We start from the raw sequence: 25,747 nt of genomic DNA, 5'->3' as shown, positions 1-25,747 counted from the left end.
CCAAGAAGACGTCAAATTTGACTTCTAGTACAAAGTGAACTTGGACCATGGGATAGTGTTATTGGGTATCTGCATGCAATTTGCTGCCCCTTCTGCTATTACCACTTTTTTGAAAGAGCTATCAGTTCTGAGACTGCTTGGGGCTGCATCCACCAGGTCACCTCAGGTAAAGATCTTGCAGCTTGTAGATTCCTCCTGTTGTCAGACCACAAAACTGATGTTTGCTGTAGTCCCTGTCTTTCCCACCCATACCAATTCAATACAGTTACAGAACCACTCTATTGGAGACCCACAAACCTCAAGCAAATGTTTTTGAGTCTCCTATAATATTATGCCATCACCACAGCAATCCACAAATAGTGTTGACTTTAGTACGAACACTCCACAATGTATAAGTTTTGTCCGTACTTGGCTTAATCACCAGGTACAGCTGGAGAAAGTGGAAACACAGAAGGAGCACTTCCTTCAGGTGCTCCAGCCAAAAACTAACCAAACTGATCAACTGTTAAGTAGACCTGCGATTCATGGTTGGCTCTCTGAGGCTGTTGCAGCTATTTTACTTGATGTACTGAGATTGAACGGAACAACTTTTTAATGCTTTGCTTTTGGCAGTAAAGTTTGTAACATACTTGTTTAATAGTGTATGTGTGTGATTTTTATTAAACTTGCCTGATTAAAGCAATGTGCACCCATATTAATCATTAACAATAGTCATGGTTTATGTTGGTGCAGCATTCAGACTTGCTTTGCGTGTTTGGTTTTCCTTCTACGTAGTCTCGTGAGTTGGAAATCGCTGTTTACTGGCGGGACTGGCGAGAGCTGTGTGCCGTAAAGTTCCTACGACTTGAAGATTTCCTGGACAACCAGTGCCATGTGATGACTCTGTGCTTGGAGCCACAGGGGGTGCTTTCTGCAGAGGTGAGTCTGTTCTTCCTTCTCTTCGTGCTTGTTGACTGCATGACATGCCCTATAGGGGAGGGCAGGTGACCTACTCTCCAGCCAAGTCATGTAACTTTCCTCTGGGAGATCTATGAGAGAGCAGGCTGTTGAGACCAATGAATTCCCTTCCCTTTCTATGAGTACTTGTCCTGTGCTCTGCACAACTCCAAAATGGCATGGCTGAGATTAGGAATTGTGGAGTCCATCTACAATACTAACACTCTATGGGGTGCCGTGTTTGAAACTGAAAATGCTCTGCCACTGAAGGAGTCACGTTTAAAAATACAATTTTTCACATGCATACTCCATGCATTCATCAAAGTATTGGGGATAGTGTTTAATTCGTAGTCTAAGTATGCTCCGTGTGAATAAAGAAGTTCTTGAGGACTCAACAATTATGTGTGGAACATTGCAGGTGATCTTCTGTAACCCTGCCATTGACCGATACCCAAAGCTACGACGACAGAATCGAATTTTCCCCAAAGAAAAAGGTGGGTGCCATCAAATCTACTCGCTTGATGGCAAAATATTTCCTCATGATAGAACTCTCAAATGTAGCAGAGATATTTTATATAACGCATACAGAACTGTGACTGCTTTTTGTTAAATTCCGAATAGCAGAAATTCTTTTTCTCTTGAACTATTTTTGATGATTCAATCCTGATGAGCCATTATAGGACCCCAGCAATGTTCCCTGTAATTTTTTTTTGGGTGCGCAGGCCCTTTAATTGGCTGCGTAGCTCATTCAATTTTTCGCATGCGTGGTTATTTCCTTTTGTAAAGCTGGTGAGAGGGACCTCAGACTGATGCGCAGCCACACAACTTAATGGGAACATTGGACCCCAGTGCATTAAAAGGAAGAAAAAGGTCGGCTGAAAACTTTGGGGAAGGGGATGTTATGGTACTTTAAGTATTTAGCCTGTGCATAAGCAAAAGGGACAGTCACTGAAAATATTCTTACTGAAGTACCTTATCTTTTCACAGGGAAAAACTTCTTGAGAGCATCACAGATGAATATCAATATTGCCACTTGGGGGCGTCTAATGATGAGCATGCTGCCTCCTTGTAGCACCATGACAACGACGAGTCCGCCATTGCCCCCGGCCGATCCCAGTTTCGCGTCCCCACCTGGAGCAGCGTGCAATTCTAGCACTGAGTCGCCAGAACCAAGGCAAGTTGCACGATCTAAATCATTGCTGTCCCTTTTGTATTTACAAATGGAAAACCTCTTGTGATCCATTAATTCAAATGGGTTGGTCGGATTCCTGACCAGACAGTCATAAGTTTGACTCCTAGATCTGTCAACCCACGTGTTTTGACTTAAATAAGTCTGAGCACTCTTGGGCTGTAGTAGAGAGTGGGAAGACCGCAGTGTTGGTATTCTGAAAGGATTAGATTCAATCGGCTGAAGGGCCTACATCCGAATCTAATTTGTGATCTGATGTGGCAGGGCTGGGGGAAGAAAGAACCAATATATTCTGTCCGCACAACGTTCCCTTTAAGCAGCCGCACAGCTGTCTGGAGGTCCCGCACAGCTGGCTCATCGGATTTTGAATGGAAAAACCGTGCATGTGCAGAAATTTGAATGGGCCGCACAGCCAAAGAAAAATTAACGGGAACATTGTCTCTGCTTTTGTAAATTTGAGAAACCTAGGTGAAGGGATGAGACCCATACTGCAGGACACCACCATGGTTGAACAAAGTGAAAGAGAATGTGGGATCAAAATATAAATAATGGTTAAGTGACTCCAAGCTTGAATTTTAAAATCCTGTAGCAGGAAGGGAATACTGAGAGAGGCGAGAAGCTCCACACTTTGAGGTCTTTGAATTGTGTCAGTGTTTACAGAATTTGTGGAGTTGTCCACAGCCTATACTGACCTTGCAAATACAGGAGAAACCCGATTACAAGAACCCTGCATGGGAAGAAACTTCTCCTTTTTTGCCACCAAGTTCTAGGTGGTGTGAAGGTTCTTTTGAATTCAACTGTTTATTATTAGCTGTCTTGTCACGGGTTTTGTTCCTGTCGGTCGCCACCAATACCTCTCCAATTTTTAATAAACCGGATGGTCTGCGCTACTGACTTCACCCTAACTGTTCTCAGCCCTGGGATTGTTGGGCAGGAGGCACGATCCAGTCAGATGAGGATCGGAAATGTTTGCCACTCTGAGATGCACAACAATAACAAAAACTAGTATTTATAATAGTGCCTTTAACGTAGTAAAACATCCCAAGGCACTTCATAGGAGCGCTATCGAACAAAATTTGACATCGAGCCACATGAGATATTAGGGCAGATGGTGGTAGGTTTTAAGGAGCGTCTTAAAGGAGGAAAGGTGGGCAGAGAGGTTTAGGGAGGGACTTTCAGAGCTTAGGGCCTACGCAGCTGAAGGCACAGCCACCAATGGTGGAGCGATTAAAACAGGGATGCTCAAGAGACCAGAATTAGAAGAGGGCAGATATCTTGGAGGGTTGTGGGGCTAGAGGAGATTACAGAGATAGGGAGAGGTGAGGCCATGGAGGGATTTGAAAACAAGGATGAGAAGTTTAAAATCGAGGTATTGCTTAGCGGTACAATACTTCCATGCTAATCTTCATCTAGTAGACTGACTTGCGAACTGACAAAGTTCTCTCAACTGAAGCAAGTGTGAGTGGCTAGCTGCCTTTGTACTTAAGGTCCTGACCGGCTCAGCCTTTATGCACTCAACTGCTAATAATAAACTGTGAAACAAAATCAATAAATGAGCCAATAAAACGCTGGGTCTTTGTGTTCTAATTCATGAAATATCAAAGCTGCAAAATGTTTTGAACAAATTTAAAAACTAGTAGGATAGCCTCTTTTTGAAGCGTAAGTCTCCAAGTTGATAAATTCTCTGCCCGTTGTGGAACTGAGCAATATCAACCCGGAGGGTCCCAGTTTGATACCTTTTTACAACTGAGCTCTGGGCAGATGTCAGGATGCCAAGGTGCACCAGAATGCCCCTGGGCCAGAAAGGGAAAAATGTAGCCAGGTACACACACCTGATGGTATCCAAAGACCCTCTGTGAAAAGTGCATGTATGGACGTTTTGTGACGACAGATCACACACGGCTGTGATACCTGATGACGGTAATTACCCAGCTTCTCGCAGGAATGATGAGATATTGGAACTCCTTGCCATTCAATTAAATTAGGAGCTGTAGTCACAAGAAACTATAACTGTAGCTAGGATGGAAAAATTCAAACCGAAGTAATTAATTATATTTGCAGTTTCTAAAACATGTGCCCTAGACCCCAAAATCTTCTAAGCAATAGTAGACACAGATGGTCTTCCATGTGTGAGATCTTGGTCTTTTGTTCTCATTATTTAATTGGTTTTGTGTGTCTGTGTGTATATAGGGACTTTACACCTATCAACCTAAACTTCAGTCCAGAGCCTCCTCCCAAGCCACCTCGGCTTTTTATAAATTGCACTTCAGAGGAAAGGATACTTTCACTTGCTGACAGCCAGGTAAGAAATGCTAGTTATTGGAGAAGGGACACAGTGGGGAGAGAGAGAGAGAGAGTAATAAATATGGTGTAATTGGTTTGTAAAACAAGAAAATGGTGGCTTCCAACTGTTTTTTAAAAAGGGGGAAAAGTGCCTACTAAATGAGAATATGTCTGATGTACACATTTTGAGGTAAATATGGGGATTTAAGTGGAGCATTTTGATTGCAGCTACATGATTAACTTGCTAGAATCCAGGTGGATGTTGAGAAGTAGGGAGTTTTCCTGATATCCTGGGCAATATTCCTCAATCAACCAACTCCAATTAAAGATAGACTAACTGGTCACTTCATCTCATTACTGGGTGCAAGCTGGCCGAGGTAGGTGACTGCACTTCAAAGTACTTCATTATTTGTGAAGTACTTTGGTATGTTTCTGGTAGATAGGGTGCTATATATAACTTCCAGTACTTTATTTCTTTAGAAGTGGTTGCTTAATATTTAATGTAGTTTAACCACAATCTGCTGTACTGTATGATAGTGGAATGCAAGTCCATAATCCTGTGCAAGAAAATATCTTGTTCACTTTCCTCCCTACTGCAAATTTTGTTGCCGCTTCAGATTATTCGGTTCTGTTTTGTAGAGTGCAATCAGAAATGGTACGGAGGCGATTACTCAACAGACTAACCAAGCCCCAGTGATACCAAATCAAGCTTGGGTTACACCAAGGTAAGGGCTGACCATTATCAATGTTTTGTATATCGAAGAATGTACAGAGCATAAGAAATAAGAGCAGGAGTAGGCTATTCGTCCCTTTTGAGCCAGTTCCGCCATTCAGTAAAATCATGGCTGATCGTCTACCTCAACTCCACTTTCCCGCAATATCCCTTGGTTCCCTTAGTATCCAAAAATCTATTTATCTCTGTCGTGAATATACTCAACGAATGAGCATCCACAGCCCTTCTGGGATAGAGCATTCCAAGGATTCACAACCCCTTGAGTGAAGAAATTTCTCCTTATCTCAGCCCTAAATAGCTGACCCCTTATTCTGAGACTGTGACCCTAGTTCTAGACTTCCAAGCCAGGGGAAACATGCTCCCTGCATCTACCCTGTCAAGCCCCTTAAGAATTGTATACATTTCAGTGAGATCACCCCTCATTCTTCTAGTCTACTCAATCTCTTCTCATACAACAATTTCCACCCCCACCCTCCACCCCAGGAATCAGTCTAGTGAACCTCTGTTGCACTCCCTCTAAGGCAAGTATATCCTTCCTGGGTAAGGAGACCAAAACGGTATACAGTGCTCCAGGTGTGGTCTCACCAAAGCGCTACATAATTGCAGTAAGACTTCTTTAATTTTGTACTCCAATTCTTTTGTAATAAAGGCTAAAGCCTGAACAGGTAGGCAGCTTAAGTAGATGAAGTTACAAGAAATTGAACTCCATTTCAGCACTGTAAGTGGGATTTTATTAACTTGGATCTTAATCTTCTTTCTTCCCAAGATGGACCTTCATTTAGTCAATTTTACATGATACTTTTTCTTGATCAGATGCTGGATTGCTCCTCTATACTTTGTTGTTACCTCTGGGACTTGACTTAAGTTCAAACTCCAGCCCTTTTTTTGTCGGTATTGATTTTTTCCTCCTCCCTCCCCCACCCATTTTATTTTTTTATTCCCTGAAAGCTCTGACTTTTATTGAGGTGTGATTCTGTGGGTGCCCGCAGTCCTTCACTATCTCGCCCAGGTGACCATTCTTCATGTATAAGCCTAGACAGTAAGTGCTTTCAGGCTGTTTTACTTTGCTGGAGGAAGAAGCAGGGGTTGCTGTTTTGAATGAGGTTCCTCATCAGAACCACTGCAATTTTAACCTCCCCCTCTTTTTAAAAAATATTTTATTTTCAGATGTTAACTGGCTTCCTGTGTATTTCTAGCAGTTTCTGTCAAAACTAGTTAGTTATTATCCAGCTAAATATTGTTGCAGTCCTCACTAAAATAAACATTCCAATATCTCCTTGCAGAAAGCAGACCTTGCATATTGAAGATTTCTGTTGTGTTGCCTTGCTGGGACAGGGTCACTTTGGAAAGGTATGGGGGACATTTGTGATGAATTGGGCGTTTCGGTCATCTTTCTGCTAAAGTTTATATTTTTCAGCGTCTTGCTGCTTTCCGTCTCTTTAAACATGTGTCACTGCTAGTTGCTTCTGCAGGTTGCAGATAGTACACCATACAGTCTGGTATGCAAAGGACCATTTCAAAGGCATTGGCATATGGATGGGGTTTTCTTGCTCGTGTTTGTGTTCTTGGCATCTATAGGTTTCTGCCATGGAATAAAACATGTTTTAATTTGCTGTTCGTTATTAACTGCAGGGTCCTTAGCACTATTATGTCAGTAGCAAGTGCCTGGATACATTTACAGGCCTGTAGTTTACAGGCTTTGAGACTTAAAGGATTTTCCCTGACCAGTAAATATCTTTAGTATTTGACATTGTAGATTTTTTTTTTTTAAGTATCTGATTGGCAACCCTGAGTTGAGCAAATAATGATTCAGTTTCCTTCTTGTTCTGGAATATGTTAAGAACTTTATCTTGGGCTGTGTTTCTGAGAGACAGCAGTAGGGCCAGCCAGAGACGCCATGTTAGCTGTTATAGGTTGTGTCTGGTATAGATATCTTCTTGGGTTCAAGGATGTCAATCACTCTCATAAGTGGACTGAACATCGCTTGTACTGCCTTGTATCTGCTTGTCTGATCGCAAAACCCATGGTTGTAGCACTGGAAACCCATTTGTGATGTGGACAGCATCTACGTATCTTCTGCACGTGTATTTCTTAAACTGGTCAACCTTTGGAGGGATTTAACACTAGCTGAGATGAGGTTTGGTTTTGAATTGTTAAGCAGCTTTATTCCTCAGTACTGTGAACACATGCCAATAGTTACCATGAGGGTCATTTGGTTGAAAACTTACAACTTCTCTCTGTGATTAGATTGAACATGCTGTGTGATCAGAGGGTTGCCTTGCATGACTTCTCTCCATTCTGTCCTAATAACCCAAGGCAAAACCTTTTTCTTTTTCCTCCTCTTTCCTGCCCGCTCCCCCCAGTCTCATGCCTTTTACCCTTCTCATAGCATTTCTCTGTGTGACTGTTTTTGGTATGTGTTCCGTTTATTAAAAAAAAACTATGTCCCTGTTCTACACCCCCCACCCCCCAGACTGACATGAGGGTTTTCCAACACTATGGCGAGAGGTGTCTTTCTAAAAGCCAGGCAAGTTGACTAATTGCTTATTGTTTAGACTCTGGGAGAAACAGATTCCAGCTAACATATTAACCACCTTTCACCTCAATTTTTAAAATTCTCTCCTTGTTTTTAAATCCCTCCATGGCCTCGCCCTTCCCTATCTCTCTAACCTACTCCAGTCCTAAAATCCCCAAGATCTCTGCGCGCCGCCTATTCTGGCCTTTGAACATGCCCGATTTCCATTGCTCCACCATTGGTGGCTGTGCCTTCAGCCGCTGAGGCCCTAAGCTCTGGAATTCCCTCCCTAAACCCCTCTACACCTCTCCTCCTTTAAGATGCTCCTTAAAACCTACCTCTTCATCCAAGCTTTTGGTCATCTGCTCAAATATCTCCTTATGTGGCTCAGTGTCAATTTTTTTTTGTCTGATAACGCTCCTGTGAAGCGCCTTGGGATGTTTTATTACGTTAAAGGCACTATATGAATATAAGTTGTATCTCCTATTTTCCAAACTCGTGAGAATACACATTGCTTTTTTTTAAAAAAACACAGCATTAAAAGTAACTTTTTATTTCCCCCCAAATCCTTTCTTAGAATCATAGAAGGTTACAGCACAGGAGGAGGCCATTCGGCCTTTCGAGCCCATGCCAGCTCTCTGCAAGAGCACTTCAGCTAGTCCTACTCCCCTGCCCTTTCCCCATAGCCCTGCAATTTTTTTTCCTTCAGTTACTTCTCCAATTCCCTTTTGAAAGCCACGAATGAATCCGCCTCCACCACCCTTTCAGGCAGTGCATTCTAGATCCATCACCACTCGCTGCGTAAAAAAGTTTTTCCTCACGTCACCTTTGGTTCTTCTGCCAATCACCTTAAATCTGTGTCCTCTGGTTTCTGACCCTTCTGCCAATGGGAACGGCTTCTCTCTATCTACTCTGTCCAGACCCCTCATAATTTTGAACACCTCTATCAAATCTCTTCTCAACCTTCCCTGCTCCAAGGAGAACAACCCCAGCTTCTCCAGTCTGTCCACGTAACTAAAGTCCCTCATCCCTGGAACCATTCTTGTAAATCTTTTCTGCACCCTTTCTAAGGCCTTCACATCCTTCCTAAAGTGCGGTGCCCAGAATTGTACACAATACTCCAGTTGAGGTCGGTCCGGTGTTTTATAAAGGTGGTTCATAACTTCCTTGCTTTTGTACTCTCTGGCTCTATTTATTTATGAAGCCCAGGATCCCGTATGCTTTTTTAACCGCTTTCTCAACCTACCCTGCCACCTTCAACGATTTGTGCACATATACCCCTCGGTCTATCTCTTCTTGCACCCCCTTTAGGATTGTACCCCTATAGTCAAAAAAAAGAAAACTGTGATGGGGAACAACCACATCAGACATAATGGACAATTTCAAGGTTCAGTTTTATGTTGAGTAATGTGCAGGAGAAATGCCTTTGTTGTTTTCAATATTACAAGGCAAACTGTAAAATCTGGAATTACTGTAAACTTACTATTTGTATTTAATACTGTTCATTTATCTAGTTACTGTTCATCTGAGTAGTAGTTTGTAGCCTGAGCCACATTCTAAAAGTCTTTAGCTTAGAAATTTGCCTCAGGTGGTATCTGATTGGCCGTCCGTTATACGCAGCGCCTGGTATTCAGTTCCATTGACTACAAAGGATACCAGGTGCTGCATAGAACTGGCAGCTGATCTGATACCACCCAAGACACATTTCTAGTACTTTATTCTTCCACCGTTCGAAGTTGTGCAAAGCACTTGTTGGTGCTTGACATATATCCAGTAAGCGGAAACACAGCGAGAAGGAGTCTCTGTTTAGCCCCTGGGCTCGCTACATTTACCTAAATATTGGGCAAGTTAAGACGCTTCCTGGTCATAGTGGCCTGTGATGCTGGATCCAAGGAAAATATCTGGTGTAAAAACCCATTCTAAAGCAGAGCTGTATGGCAGCTAAAAGTGTACAGTCAATATGTGCTAAAATAACAAAAGCCTTTGAGTTTATATAACAGTCTTCATCCTGGGCTCCCCTCTGTTGGTTCAGTAAGTTTATCGAGTGAGCATCTAAGCCAGATGGACCAGGAGGTCTTGGTTTCATTGCCTGGTCTGTGTTGAGTTAGCTGACCTTGGTCCAAGGGGAGGGAGTGTGGTCATTTAAAAGCACTACAGTTGGCCTCGTCGGGAGGGGAAAATTGCTCGCAGTTCCTATGCACCCCTGGTGTGTGTGTGTGTGTGTGGAAACATGACCATTGGTGCTGCTGGGATCCTCTTGCACATCTCTGGGGGTATGGGGACCTCACTTTCAGAAACCCTTGGGTTGACAGTACTTCTGTTCTAACTAATTTGCTCTATCCTAGGTGCTGCTAGCAGAACATAAATTGACTAAGAAAATGTTTGCTATTAAAGCCTTGAAGAAAGGAAATGTAGTGTCTCGAGATGAAGTGGACAGGTGGGTGTTTGCGACCTGTGCAACAGGGACAGTTTTTTTCCCCCTGACTTAATTCTCTCCATTTCCCCATCTTTCCTGAGGGTATTGACTCTTTGCTGCCTGGGGTATGGTGCCACAGGGATCAGGTGCTCTCCAATGCCCATTATTCACAAGTGAGTGTTGGCCATCATTCTCACAGATTGACTCTAGTCCATGATCGCTGCTGGAAAGTGAACATACATCAGTACATTGGAGTCGGGCTTGATTTTTGGCAAGCTACAGGAAACTTTGTGTTATCCGGAGGCTAAGTGTCCGGCAAGCTCGAGCCACTGGCAAAAATCAGGAGCCGTTTGGTTAGGTTTTTTTTCTTCTCGTGGATTTTTTTTCTTCTCGTGGATTTTTTTTCTCAACAGTCAGGCTCTGGAAAGTCTCTCTGAAGCTGTTGCTAAGCTACAGAGACGCTTCCAAGGTACGGGCCGACTGTTTAGAAGCTGTTGCCAAGCAACAGTGTTTGTTGTCAGATACGGAGATGAAAGTAAGAGTTTTTATAGTTATATAAAAAGAAAAAGGGTGGCTAAAGTAAATGTTGGTCCCTTAGAGGATGAGACCGGGAAATTAATGGTGGGAAATATGGAGATGGCAAAAACACTGAATGAATATTTTACATCAGTCTTTACAGTAGAAGACACTAAGAATATCAAGACACTAAGAATATCCCAACACTGGACAAACAGGGGGCTAAAGGGGGGGAGGAGCTAAACACGATCAAAATCACTAAGGAAGTGGTACTCGGTAAAATAATGGGACTCGAGGCGGATAAATCACCTGGACCTGATGGCTTACATCCTAGGGTCTTGAGGGAAGTGGCGGTAGGGATTGTGGATGCATTGGTAATAATTTTCCAAAACTCCCTGGACTCGGCAGTGGTCCCGGCAGACTGGAAAACTGCTAATGTAACACCCTTATTTAAAAAGGGCAGTAGACAGAAGGCTGGAAACTATAGACCGGTTAGCCTAACATCTGTGGTAGGTAAAATTTTGGAGTCCATTATTAAGGAGACAGTAACAGGACATTTGGATAATCATAATTTAATAGGACAAAGTCAGCATGGTTTTATGAAGGAAGTCATGTTTGACAAATTTGCTGGAGTTCTTTGAGGAAGTAACATATAGGGTGGATAAAGGGGAACCAGTGGACATAGTGTATTTAGACTTCCAAAAGGCATTTGACAAGGTGCCACACAAAAGATTATTGCTTAAGATAAAAAATCACGGGATTGGGGGTAATATTCTGGCATGGATAGAGGATTGGCTATCTAACAGAAGGCAGAGAGTTGGGATAAATGGTTCATTCTCAGACTGGCAATCAGTAACTAGTGGTGTTCCGCAGGGGTCAGTGCTGGGTCCCCAACTCTTTACAATCTATATCAACGATTTGGAGGAGGGGACCGAGTGTAACATATCAAAGTTTGCAGATGATACTAAGATGGGGGGGAAAGTAGTGAGTGAGGAGGACATAAAAAACCTTCAAGGGGACATAGACAGGCTAAGTAAGTGAGCAGAGATTTGGCAGATGGAATACAATACTGGAAAGTGTGAGGTTATGCACTTTGGCAGGAAAAATCGTAGAGCAAGTTATTATCTTAATGGCAAGAAACTGGAAAGTACTGAAGTACAAAGGGATCTGGGGGTCCTGGTGCACGAAACTCAAAAGGTTAGTATGCAGGTGCAGCAAGTGATTAAGAAGGCCAATGGAATGTTGGCTTTCATTGCTAGGGGGATAGAATATAAAAATAGGGAGGTATTGCTTCAGTTGTACAAGGTATTGGTGAGACCGCACCTGGAATACTGCGTACAGTTTTGGTGTCCATACTTAAGAAAGGACATACTTGCTCTCGAGTCAGTACAAAGAAGGTTCACTCGGTTAATCCTGGGGATGAGGGGATGGACATATGAGGAGAGGTTGAGTAGATTGGGACTCCTCTCATTCTTCTGAACTCCAATGAGTAGCGATCTTATTGAAACATATAAGATTGTGAAGGGACTGGATCGGGTGGATGCGGGGAGGATGTTCCCGATGATGGGTGAAACTAGAACTAGGAGGCATAGTCTTAGAATAAGGGGCTGCTCTTTCAAAACTGAGATGAGGAGGAACTACTTCACTCAGAGGGTGGTAGGTCCATGGAATATGCTGCCCCAAAAAGCTGTAGAAGCTACATCATTACATAAATTTAAAACAGAAATAGACAGTTTCCTAGAAGTAAAGGGAATTAAGGGTTACGGGGAGCGGGCAGGAAATTGGACATGAGTCTAGGTTCGGATCGGTCATGGCCCTGTGGGTAGCGGAGCGGGCCCAGGGGCTGTGTAGCCTGATCCTGCTACTATTTCGAGTGTCTAATTCTGTTAGATTCAGGAGATGGTTCTGTGATAGTGGATTGGCAGTTAGGATCAGATCAGCCATGATCTTATTGAATGGCGGAGCAGGCTCGAGGGACCGATTGGCCTACTCCTGCTCCTATTTCTTATGTTCTTATGAAAAGCTCCGTATGCTTCAACATTAACGCTGGTGTGTCCGGCAGTTTTGAGGGAACGGCAACAGCTCGGTCCCGTCGGTGCCGGATAGCACAAAGTTTCCTGTATTTGACTGCAGGGGGCATCACGATCAAGCCTGACCCTGATGCATGGGCACTTTTCAGCGGTGGGTAAGACAAATTCTGGCTGATTTTTCTCCTGAACCTGTGAGGTCAGCTAAGTCAGCACAGACTGGGGGGAAAACAAACTTGCATTTCTGTAGTGCCTTTCACAACCACCGGACAGCCCAAAGCGCTTTACAGCCAATAAAGTACTTTTGAAGTGTAGTCACTGTTGTATTGTACGAAATGTGGCAGCCAATTTGTGCACAGCAAGCTCCCACAAACAGTGATGTGATAATGACCATATAATCTGTTTTAGTGATGTTGATTTAAGGGATAAATATTGGCCAGGACACCGAGGATAACTCCCTAGCTCTTCAAAATAGTGCCATGGGATCTTTTACATCCACCTGAGAGAGCAGACGGGGCCTCGGTTTAACATCTCCTCCGAAAGATGGCACCTCCGACAGTGCAGCCCTCCCTCAGCACTGCACTGGAGTGTCAGCCTGGATTTTTGTGCTCAATTCTCTGGAGTGGGGCTTGAACCCACGACCTTCTGACTCCAAGGCAAGAGTGCTGCCCACTGGGCCACGGCTGGAGGTTGAATCTGGATCTTCCTGGTTGGTATGGCTCCGTTGCATGCTGGATAAACTCACTGATCCAGTGGGGGAGTGAGTGAGCAACGGGGAAGGGTACGGTTTATTTTTTTAGAAGACTTCCATGTGACTGTAGACTGTGCTAACCTGGGACCGGTTCACATTCCCAGGGCCTAGATGAAGAACACTTTTTCCCCCATCTCCCCGTCTGGCATATCATTGGGTGGTCTGACTGAGAATAATTCTAACCCGTGGTTTTGAGTGATGAGATATTCTTGATCTATAATGTGCTTAAAACATTACTCTTGAAATTACTTGATTCATAGCTGCTACTGATTCAACAACAACTTGTATTTATATAGCGCCTTTAACGTAGTAAAAGTCCCAAGGCGCTTCACAGGAGCGTTACAAAACAAAATTTGACACCGAGCCACATAAGGAGAAATTATGGCAGAGGAGGCAGTTTTAAGGAGCATCTTAAAGGAGGAAAGCGAGGTTGTGAGACGGAGAAGTTTAGGAAGCAGAGCTTGGGGCCTTGGCAGCTGACAGCACAACCACAGTTGGTTGAGCGATTGAAATCTGGGATGCTCAAGAGGACAGAATTAGAGGAGCGCAGATATCTGGGGGTGGGGGTGGGGCTGGAGGGGATTACAGAGATAGGGATGGGTGAGGCCATGGAAGGATTGGAAAACAAGGATGAGAATTTTAACATCGAGGTGTTGTTTAACCAGGAGCTAATGTAGGTCAACAAGCACAGGGGAGAAACATAGAAGATAGGAGCAGGAGTAGGCCATTCGGCCCCTCGAGCCTGCTCTGCCATTCAATGAGATCATGGCTGATCATCCAAATTCAGTATCCTGTCCCTGCCTTCTCCCCATATCCCTTGATCCCTTTAGCCTTAAGAAATATATCCAACTCCTTCTTGAATATATTTAATGAACTGGCCTCCACCGCCCTCTGTGGCAGAGAATTCCACAGGTTCACCACTCTGGGTGGAAAAAATTCCTCCTCATCTCAGTCCTAAATGGCTTACCCCTTATCCTTAGACTGTGACCCCTGGTTCTGGACTCCCCGGCCATCGGGAACATCCTTCCTGCATCTAGTCTGTCCAGGCCTGACAGAATTTTATAGGTTTCGATGAGATTCCCCTCTCAATCTTCTAAACTCCAGTGAGTATAAGCCCAAGATGGGTGAACAGGACTTGGTGCGAGTTAGAACACGGGGCAGCCGAGTTTTGGATGACCTCAAGTTTACGTAGGGTAGAACGTGGGAGGCCGGCCAGGAGTGTGTTGGAATAGTCAAGTCTTTAGAGTTAACACATGCTTTAATAACTTTGGTTCCTCACCTGGTGAGTTTTTCACCTCCGTGTACCATTGTAGGGAAGCCACAGAGTAGAGAGCAAAGGCTTCCCTACAGGAAGGGAGGTGGTGGATGGATGTCTGAGGGCTATTTGATCACCTGTCTGTGTCCAGCTGTAATGTATTGTTGACGCTCAGCCTAAGATCAGGTTTTCATCCGGCCTCCTCTGGGAGCTGCTTAACAAGAGGCAGCATCAGGAGAAAGAAAGAGGGCAGTAAGACGACCTCTTGCCATGCTTGTGCTAATCTGCTCTGTAACTAGCCACTAAGGGCTGTATCCAAGTGAGCTAGTTTCTGATTTGTGGGTGGGGGTGCAGTGGTTTTGTTCCCATTCACTGCTGCTGCACAAATTCACAAAAAAGGGGGAGACTAAGAAAATGAACTCTCCTTTCCACACTGCTAGTGACCTCGGCAAAAAAAAATGTGAAATCATTTCTTGATCAGACTAATTGTTACATTAAATGCTATTTGCTCTGCAGAAATATGTGTATAAATGAAGATTAATGAACTGTTCTCACCAGCCCTACTATATTCTTATGTCTGATACTGCCTTCTATTTTTAGCCTGATGTGTGAGAAGCGAATCTTTGAGACAGCAAGCTCTGCACAGCACCCTTTCCTTGTGAACCTCTTTGCGTGCTTTCAAACCACAAATCACGTTTGCTTTGTGATGGAGTATGCACCCGGAGGAGACCTAATGATGCATATTCGTTCCAATGTCTTCTCGGAACCCCAAGCTCGGTAAGTGGTCCGTGAGAATTTGGAACCTGATCCCATGTATTGCATTGTGATGTGACATTAGGAGGTAAGCCATTCATTCGGGGGGGGGGGGGGGATGGGGGAGAGGGAAGCGAGAAAGGGTACAGTGGTGTCGGGGTTATGTTACTGTGCCAGTAATCCAGAGGCATGAACTAATAATCTGGAGAACATGAGTTCAAATGTGCAGTTTGAGAATTTAAATTCAGTTTTTTAAAGTCTAGAACTAAAAAAGCTGATCTCGATAAAAGTGACCATGAAGCTGTCGGATTGTCGTAAAAACCCAACTGGCTCACTGATGTCCTTTTTTAGGGAAGGAAAACCTGCCGTTCTTACTCATGTGACTCCTGTCCCACACCAATGTGGTTGACACTAACTGCCTGCTGAAGTGGCCTCGCAAACCACTCGGTTGTTCAGGGCAATGAGGGATGGGCAACAAATGCCAGCCTTGCCAGCGACACCCACATCGCGAGTGAATATTAATAAAAAAGTCTTGCATTTCTATAGCACCTTTCATGACCTCAGGACATCTCAAAGCGCTTTATAGCCAATGAAGTGCAGTCACTGTTGTAATGTAGGAAATGCAACAGCCAATTTGTGCACAGAAAGCTCCCACAGACAGCAATGTTTTTTATTTGTTCATGGGATGTAGGCGTCACTGGCAAGGCCAACAATTATTGCCCATCCCTAGTTGCCCTTGAGAAGGTGGTGGTGAGCCGCCGCCTTGAACCGCTGCAGTCCGTGTGGTGAAGGTGCTCCCACAGTGCTGTTGGGGAGGGAGTTCCAGGATTTTGACCCAGCGACGATGAAGGAACGGTGATATACTTCCAAGTCGGGATGGTGTGTGACTTGCAGGGGAACTTGGAGGTGGTGGTGTTCCCGCGCGCCTGCTGCCCTTGTCCTTCTAGGTGGAAGAGGTCGCGGGTTTGGGAGGTGCTGCCAAAGAAGCCTTGGTGAGTTGCTGCAGTGTATCTTGTCAACGGTACACACTGCAGCCACGGTACACCAGTGGTGGAGGGAGTGAATGTTTAAGATGGTGGATGGGGTGCCAATCAAGCGGGCTGCTTTGTCCTGGATGGTGTCGAGCTTCTTGAGTGTTGGTGGAGCTGCACTTATCCAGGCAAGTGGAGAGTATTCCATCACACTCCTGACTTGTGCTTTGTAGATGGTGGAAAGGCTTTGGGGAGTCAGGCGGTGAGACACTTGCTGCAGAATACCCAGCCTCTGATCTGCTCTTGTTGCCACAGTATTTATGTGGCTGGTCCAGTTACGTCTCTGGTCAATGGTGATCCCCCCCCCCCCCCCAGGATATTGATGGTGGGGGATTCGGCGATGGCAATGCCGTTGAATGTCAAGGGGTGGTGGTTAGACACTCGCTTGTTGGAGATAGTCATTGCCTGGCACTTGTGTGGCACAAATGTTACTTGCCACTTATCAGTCCAAGCCTGAATGCCGTCCAGGTCTTGCTGCATGCGGGCATGGACTGCTTCATTATCTGAGGAGCTGCAAATGGCACTGAACACTGTGCAGTCATCAGCGAACATCCCCACTTCTGACCTTATGATGGAGGGAAGGTCATTGATGAAGTAGCTGAAGATGGTTGGGCCTAGGACACTGCCCTGAGGAACTCCTGCAGCGATGTCCTGGGGCTGTGATGATTGACCTCCAACCACCACAAACATCCTCCTTTGTGCTAGGTATGACTCCAGCCAGTGGAGAGTTTGCCCCCCTGATTCCCATTGACTTCAGTCTTACTAGGGCTCCTTGATGCCACACTCGGTCAAATGCTGCCTTGATGTTGAGGGCAGTCGAGGCAATGACTATCTCCAACAAGCGAGAGTCTAACCACCTCCCCTTGACATTCAATGGCATTACCATTGCCGAATCCCCCACTATCAACATCCTGGGGGGTCACCATTAACCAGAAACTTAACTGGACCAGCCACATAAATACTGTGGCAACAAGAGCAGGTCAGAGACTCGGTATTCTGCAGCGAGTGTCTCACTTCCTGACTCCCCAAAGCCTTTCCACCATCTACAAGGCACAAGTAAGGAGTTTGATGGAATACTCTCCACTTGCCTGGATGAGTGCAGCTCCAACAACACTCAAGAAGCTCGACACCATCCTGGACAAAGCAGCCCGCTTGATTCGCACCCCATCCACCACCTTAAACATTCACTCCCTCCACCACTGGTGCACCGTGGCTGCAGTGTGTACCATCTACAAGATGCACTGCAGCAACTCGCCAAGGCTTCGGCAGCACCTCCCAAACCCGCGACCTCTTCCACCTAGAAAGACAAGGGCAGCAGGCACATGGGAACACCACCACCTGCAAGTTCCCCTCCAAGTCACACACCATGCTGACTTAGAAGTATATCGCTGGGTCAAAATCCTGGAACTCCCTACCTAACAGCACTGTGGGAGTACCATCAGCACACGGACTGCAGCGGTTCAAGAAGGCGGCTCACCACCACCTTCTCCAGGGCAACTAGGGATGGGCAATAAATGCTGGCATTGCCAGCGACGCCCTGATCCCATAAACGAATTAAAAAAAAAAAGTCACTCTCTCCTCTCCTCTAGAATTCAGCTCTTTTGTCCATGTTTCGACCAAGGCTGTAATGAGGTCTGGAACCAAGTACAGGAAACTTTCTGGTATCCGGCACGGACGGGACCGAGCTGGTGCCGGTCTATCAACAATGCTGGAGAATCGAGCGCTATAGTTAAAAGATACGGAGCTCAGCGCTCCGTCTAAAGCAACAAACCCCAACTTCAAAACAATCAGCACAGCTTGCAAGCGTCTCTGTAGCTTAGCAACAGCTTCAGTTAGACGCTTGCACAGCCAGAAATGAGTTTAAAAAAAAAAAGTAACTCAAAGTAAAAAAAAGTTATCTGAACCGACTCCTGAATTTTGCCGGTTAACTGACATTTCCGGTTATTTAGTGGCTGGTTAATCGAAAGTTTCCTGTAGTCTGGCGGAAACCAAACTGGGCATCTGAGCAGGTTATTGGTGAGTAAGTGCTGCTTGATAGCACTATCAACGACACCTTCCATCACGTTGCTGATGATTGAGAGTAGACTGATGGGGCGGTAATTGGCTGGATTGGATTTGTCCTGCTTTTTGTGGACAGGACAGTTTTCCACATTGTCGGATAGATGCCAGTGTTATAGCTGTACTGGAACAGCTTGGCTAGAGGCACGGCTAGTTCTGGAGCACAAGTCTTCAGCACGCCAGCCGGGATGTTATTGAGGCCCACAGCCCTTGCTGTATCCAATGCGCTCAGCCATTTCTTGATATCGCGTGGAGTGAATCGAACTGGCTGAAGACTGGCTTCTGTGGTGGTGGGGATCCCAGGAGGAGACCGATATGGATCATCCACTCTGCACTTCTGGCTGAAGATGGTTGCAAACATTTCAGCTTTGTCTTTTGCACTCACGTGCTGGGCTTCACCACCATTGAGGATGGGGATATTCATGGAGTCTCCTCCTCCTGTTAATTGTTTAATGGTCCACCACCCTTCACGACTGCAGAGCTTTGATCTGATACGTTGATTGTGGAATCGCTTAGCCCTGTCTATAGCGTGCTGCTTCCGCTTTTTAGCATGCATGTAGTCCTGTGTTGCTGCTTACCCAGGTTGGCACCTCATTTTTAGGTATGCCTGGTGCTGCTCCTGGCATGCTCCTCTTCACTCCTTATTGAACCAGGGTTGGTCCCCTGGCTTGATGGTAATGGTAGAGTGAGGGATATGCCGGGCCATGAGATTACAGATTGTGGTGGAATACAATTCTGCTGCTGCTGATGGTCCAGAGCGCCTTTTGGATGCCCAGTTTTGAGCTGCTAGATCTGTTCTGAATCTCTCCCATTTAGCACGGTGGTAGTGCCACACAACACGATGGAGGGTGTCCTCAGTGTGAAGACAGGACTTCATCGCCACAAGGACTGTGCGGTGGTCACTGCTGCCAATGCAGTCATGGACAGATGCATCTGTGACCGGTAGATTGGTGAGGACGAGGTCAAGTCGGTTTTTCCCTTGTGTTGGTTCTCTCACCACCTGTCACAGGCCCAGGACTCGGCCAGCTCGGTCAGTAGTGGTGCTACTGAGCCTCTCTTGGTGCAGTCCCCCACCCATTCCTTGCTACTCTCAGTACTTCTTCCAAGTGGTGGTCAACATGGAGTACTGATTCATCAGCTGAGGGAGGGATATGCGGTCCAGAGTCAATGCTGAGGACTCCCAGGGCCACTCCTTCTCGACTGTATACCCTTGGTGGGTCTGTCCTGCCGGTGGGACAGGACATACCCAGGGATGGTGGTGGAGGTATTTGAAAGGTATGATTCTGTGAGTATGACTGTCTGGACAGCACTCCCAGTTTTGGCACAAGTCCCCGGATGTTGGTGAGGAGGACTTTGCAGGGTCGACTGGGCTGGGCGTGCCGTTGTCGTATCCATAGCCGGTGCCGCGGTCGATGCTGGGTGGTTTTATTATTCTTGTTTTTCGTAGCGGTTTTTTACAACTGAGTGCCCTCTGAAATGACCTAGCAAGCCAGTTAAGAGTCAACCACGCAAAGCAGGCTCGAGGGGCCGAATGGCCTACTCCTGCTCCTATTTTCTATGTTTCTATGAATGACAACTGCTGTCTTGTATTAGAATCCAGAACAAGGGAACTTTAAATTCAAACTTTAAAAAAAATGTTCACATAGAGGGTTGTGAAAATCTGGAATATGCTGCTCACGAGGCCTAGGATATAGAATGAATTGAGATATTTAAAAGGAAGATAGATGATCACTTGGAAGTAAGGATACTGAGGGATATGGAAACGGGGTGGAGAATTGGGATTAAAATGCTTCTTCGACAGCACCTCCCAAACCCGCAACCTCTATCACCAAGAAGGACATGGAGGTGATGTTGTTCCCATGCACGAAGTTCCCCTCCAAGTCGCACACCATCCTGACTTGGAAATATGTCACCGTTCCTTCATCGTCGCTGGGTCAAAATCCTGGAACTCCCTCCCTAACAGCACTGTGGGAGTACCTTCACCACACGGACTGCAGCGGTTCAAGAAGGCGGCTCACCACCACCTTCTCGAGGGCAGTTAAGGATGGGCAATAAATGCCGGCCTTGCCAGTGACGCCCACATCCTGTGAACAAATTTAAAAAGAGATATAAAGCTGCCAGGACACTAAATGGTGGACTGGAATCAACAGACTGAATAACCTCTGACTTTTCCTGTGACTTTGCTCAATGTTGTCTTAATTGTAGGTTGGATGATGAGTTTGGTAAGTATCTGTGCATTTATTATTGTAATAAATTGTCTTTGGGTTCGTGAGTGATCTGATTCATTTGTTATATTTCTCCAGGTTTTATGCAGCCTGTGTTATCCTGGGATTGAAATTTCTACATGAGAAAAATATAGTTTACAGGTAACCATGGAGAAATACACCAATGGTCTTGTTAACTCCACACTAGCTTAGTCACTTTTGAAGAATCTGTACATAAGGGTGAGCTTAGAAACTGCTTCAGTAGAACACTGGACTCTCATTCTGTAGGATAGAAAGTTCACACCCGAGCCCTGGCTGCTGCTTGTCATTGAGTGACTCTTGGCAATTCCCATCCCAGCCACTAGATGGCAGGCACTCTGTGTTGAGCAGGAAAGGGAAGGGAGGGCAAGAGAAAAATAAAGACGGCCAGTTCCATTGTGTGAGCTTCACCTGGATGTGGGAAGCCCTGTGAACCAACTCGCCTTGTTCTGCTGGCTGAAGTTGAAAGTGACATTGAGGGAAACCTTTCTTTGTAAGAGCGACTTATTTATACAAGAAAGAAAAAAACTTGTATTTCTCCAGCGCCTTTCACAACCTCGTGGCCCCCCCAAAGTGCTTTATAGCCAAATAAGTACTTTTGAAGTGTAGTCGCTGTTGTAATGTGGGAAATATAGGCCCTTTTGTGACCTCAGTATGGAAACTTGCCATGTGGGTATTTGCAGGTTTGAATCTGCATCCTACTTTTACTGTCCATTATAGAATGCTGTGCCTATATTTTAACAGTACAAACAGTATGTTTATTTTTTTTAAATACATCCACTTTTATGTTGGCATTTTCAACTATTGCAAGTTGCCACACTGCCAGGAATGGGCAAAGTGATTGATTGAAGACTGCAGGCAAATGGCATGTTGGCCTTCATTGCAAGGGGGTTGGAGTACAAGAGTAAGGAAGTCTTACTACAATTGTACAGGGCTTTGGTGAGACGGTTTTGGTCTCCTTATCCGAGGAAGGACATACTTGCCTTAGAGGCGGCGCAATGAAGGTTCACTAGATTGATCCCTGTGATGAGAGGGTTGTCCTATGCGGAGAGATTAAGTAGATTGGACCTATACTCTCTCGAGTTTAGAAGAATGAGAGGTGATCTCATTCAAACAAAAGATTCTGAGGGGATTGACAGGGTAGATGCCGAGAGGTTGTTTCTCCTGGCTGGAGAGTCTAGAACTGGGGGGGCATAGTTCAGGATAAGGGGTTGGCCATTTAAGACGGAGATGAGGGGGAATTTCTTCACTCGGAGGGTTGAGTCGAGTATATTCAAGGCCGAGATCGATAGATTTTTGGACTCCAGGGGAATCAAGGGATATGGGGATCGGGCGAGAAAGTGGAGTTGAGATTGAAGAACAGCCATGATCTTCTTGAATGGCAGAGCGGGCTCAAAGGGCAGTATGGCCGACTCCTGCTCCAAATTCTTATGTTCTTATGACTTGTCAAGAATGAATGTGATTTATGCAATTGATCGCATTCACTTCTACCTGCAGTGTAATGAACATAACTGAGTGCAGATCTGTCACTGATTTTTGTCTCCATCTCTCTCAGGGATCTGAAGTTGGACAATTTGTTGATGGATGCTGAAGGTTATGTTAAAATTGGTGACTTTGGGCTATGTAAAGAAGGTAAACTTCCTGGTTTCCCTGGGTGAAGTAAGCAAACAATGTTAAATAATGAGTTGTTTAATGTAGATTTCTGATGAAGGGTATGTACCCAAAACTTTTCTCTTTAGATACTGACCCTCTGCATTTCCAGCATTTTCTGTTTCTCCTATTTCATTTTAAATAATGGCCTATTGGCTTCCCCAATTTCCCAGTGAGTGGAGGCGCCACCCAGGGTAGTACTAAACTACACAAACCGCAAATGTCCCCAGTCCCATTCTCAGTCTGTTAGTTGATCTCTACTGAGCTAACAGTTGGGTGTAAATGCCCTCAGCATCTGGAGGGGGGAGGGCAGGGGGCAGGGGAAATCAGTCATCCTGCTGGGATGGCGTGTGCATATAGATGTTGGATGGGAAGAGCATCAGGCTTGACTCTGAGGCCCCCATGGTTGAATAGCCAGGCACCACAACTGTCCGGGCTCGGAAATGAAGAATGGCTCTGTGTGGTGAGGTACCAGAGGATCACCCTCCCAGCAAGAGTCGGCGCCTTTTTTTTAAAAAAAGGGAGGAAAATTGAAGGATTCTTTGGGGTGGGGGAAAAAAATTGGGCTTTATAAATAGTCATGGAGTACAAAAACAAGGAAGTTATGATGAACTTTTATAAAACACTGGTCCGACCTCAACTGGAGTATTGTGTCCAATTCTGGGCACTGCACTTTAGGAAGGATGTGAAGGCCTTAGAGAGGGTGCAGAAAAGATTACGAGAATGGCTCCAGGGATGAGGGACTTCAGTTACGTGGATAGACTGGAGAAGCTGGGGTTGTTCTCCTTAGAGCAGAGAAGGTTGAGAGGAAATTTGATAGAGGTGTTCAAAATCATGAGGGGTCTGGACAGAGTAGATAGAAAGAAACTGTTCCCATTGGCGGAAGGATCGAGAACCAGAGGACACAGATTTAAGGTGATTGCCAAAGGCGACATGAGGGGAAAAACTTTTTTACGCAGCGAGTGGTTATGATCTGGAATGCGCTGCCTGAAAGGGTGGTGGAGGCTGATTCAATCGTGGCTTTCAAAAGGGAGTTGGATTAGTGTCTATCTGAAGGAAAAGGATTTGCAGGGCTACGGGGAAAGGGCGGGGGAGTGGGACTAGCTGAAGTGCTCTTGCAGAGAGCCGGCACGGGCTCGACAGGCCAAATGGCCGCCTCCTGTGCTGTAACCATTCTATGTTTCTATATTAAAAAGGATGCACTTGGTTGAAAAGTTACAGGAGAGAGTTACATCATGAAATTATTTAAAAAATTGTAAGAATAGAAAGAGATGAAGTTGATTTGGATCCAGATCAAACGCTGACTTTGAATCCTAGCTTTTGGCTGATATTTGAGCTCCTCATTTGCTGAATGACACTTCCCTTGTTCTCAGTCAAACCACTAGATGGAGCTCTTTAAAACAGGAGGGTTCTCTGGGGTGGAACATAGTGGAGCCTTTGTCAGATGGTCCGCAGGTGGCAACTGTGGCTCGCGCTGTCTTGTTCACTGACAGGACCAAACCAAGGAGCAGCTCCAGCATAAACTGCTGCCTTTCAGCAACACTTCTTTCTGGCAGCTGAACACTTTTTTTATATACGTTATGGGGATGTGGGTGTCGATGACGAGGCCAGCATTTATTACCCAGCCCTAATTGCCCTTGGGAAGGTGGTGGTGAACCGCTGCAGTCTGTGCGGTGAATATACTCCCACAACGCTGGTGGGGAGCGAGTTCCAGGATTTTGACCCAGTGACGATGAAGGAACGGCGATATATTTCCAAGTCAGGATGGTGCGTGACTTGGAAGGGTACTTGGAGGTGGTGGTGTTCCCATGCGCCTGCTACCCTTGTCCTTCTAGGTGGTAGAGGTTGCAGGTTTGGGAGGTGCATGATGCACGCTCTTTTTTTGCGGGGGGGTTGTCTTCAGGGATTAGAGAGGAATTTCGCCGAGTTTTTTCCTAACTTGGCCAAAGTTTTGTTTTGCCTTTCCTGGGAGATTGTGTGACTGCAGGGTGTACGTTGTATCATGCTGGGACAAGACTGGCTCAATGGACCCTCTGGACTTTTCCTGTTCTGACGAAGGGTCATCAACCTGAAACGTTAACTCTGTTTCTCTCTCCACACATGCTGCCTGACCTGCTCAGTGTTTCCAGCATTTTCTGCTTTTATTTCAGATTTCCAGTATCTGCAGTATTTTGCTTTTGGACTTTCCCTGTGGTTTTTCTGTAACTCTGACATTCCTTTTAAAACAGTAAATAAGAAGTGTGCTGCAATATGTTGCTGCTGTATCCCTGAGCAGTTGCCCATGGCCTGTCTCTCTACTGTGATTCAGCCAAAGGAGGAGTTCTTGATCCCAGTTGTCCTATCGTGGGAGGAACTGAGTGGACCCCACAAGATGACGGAAAATACAAGAGCCGGGTACTCCAGGCTGGATGCTTTAGGAGCAGGACTCCTTCCCATCCTGTTGGTCAGGAATCATGCAAGAAAACTCCAACAAAAGACAGGAAATAAAATTATATAACTTCAATTGCACAAAGTCATAGACTAGTACATCAAAGAAGGAGGCCATTCGGCCCATCGAGTCTGCGCCGGCTCTTTCGAAAAGCAATCCAGTTAGTCCCACTCCCCCGCTCTTTCCCCACATCCCTGCAATTTTTTCTCCAAGTATTTATTCAATTCCCTTTTGAAGGCTCCTATTGAATGTTTCCACCGCCCCATCAGTCAGCGCATTCCAAATCCTAACCACTCGTTGCATAAAAAAGATTTTCCTCATGTCGCCTCTGGTTCTTTTGCCAATCACCTTAATGATGCATTGCAGCCCAAATTAAGGTTTATGTCACACTGGAGTGATTCTCAATTTTATATATGCTGTTGAAGGAATTAAACGCTACCAGCGGCTGAGACTGAGTGACCCTCCTAGGCTGCTGTCATCTTGTAGGCCACAGCATTCACATGTATACAAGTTTCTTTTCAATACAGTAATTGAAACGTGTCTGTTTGCAGGAATGGGTTTTGGCGATCACACAAACACATTTTGCGGAACCCCCGAGTTCCTGGCTCCGGAGGTGCTGACTGAGACCTCGTACACACGAGCGGTCGACTGGTGGGGTCTGGGTGTTCTCATTTATGAAATGCTGGTGGGAGAGGTAAGATCTTCGACAATTCCTAGAGCAGTGTGCTGTGCAGGTTAAAGCCTGTGATGGCCCATTTCCCCATGGCAGGTTTTTGATTTCAGTTGCGGGGAGGTGCTGAGTACAGCGTTGGCCCTACAGGGAAGGTGACAGGGAAATCGGAGTGTCTCTCAGCGCCTGTCTCTCACGTCTACAGGCAGTTCGTAAAGCACAGGGCTGGTTTGCCTCTCTGTTCTCCTGGCTGGAGATGGGACACGGTGCCCGGGAAACAGAGGGGTAAATAA

The 25,747-nt window shown here is 45.5% G+C and overlaps 1 protein-coding gene across 1 annotated transcript in view; it reads left to right on the top strand.

The window, feature by feature from the left end:
• Positions 1 to 25,747, top strand: part of LOC147101599 (serine/threonine-protein kinase N2-like) — a 56,943-nt gene that overhangs the window by 25,704 nt on the left and 5,492 nt on the right. The window contains exons 9-19 of the mRNA XM_085965275.1: positions 775 to 918; positions 1,355 to 1,430; positions 1,924 to 2,110; positions 4,316 to 4,427; positions 5,048 to 5,133; positions 6,425 to 6,491; positions 10,002 to 10,093; positions 15,222 to 15,398; positions 20,767 to 20,829; positions 22,262 to 22,338; positions 25,336 to 25,478. Of these exons, the coding sequence (XP_085821401.1) occupies positions 775 to 918; positions 1,355 to 1,430; positions 1,924 to 2,110; positions 4,316 to 4,427; positions 5,048 to 5,133; positions 6,425 to 6,491; positions 10,002 to 10,093; positions 15,222 to 15,398; positions 20,767 to 20,829; positions 22,262 to 22,338; positions 25,336 to 25,478 (1,224 nt within the window). The remainder of the gene's footprint in view (positions 1 to 774; positions 919 to 1,354; positions 1,431 to 1,923; positions 2,111 to 4,315; positions 4,428 to 5,047; positions 5,134 to 6,424; positions 6,492 to 10,001; positions 10,094 to 15,221; positions 15,399 to 20,766; positions 20,830 to 22,261; positions 22,339 to 25,335; positions 25,479 to 25,747) is intronic.

Source organism: Somniosus microcephalus, chromosome 23 (genome assembly GCF_052327205.1).
Source record: "Somniosus microcephalus isolate GS21.2 chromosome 23, FLI_Smic_1.0, whole genome shotgun sequence".
Taxonomy (NCBI): Eukaryota; Metazoa; Chordata; class Chondrichthyes; order Squaliformes; family Somniosidae; genus Somniosus; species Somniosus microcephalus.
The sequence above is the reverse complement of the archived record's forward strand: the minus strand, read 5'-3'. Positions and strand labels throughout refer to the sequence as shown.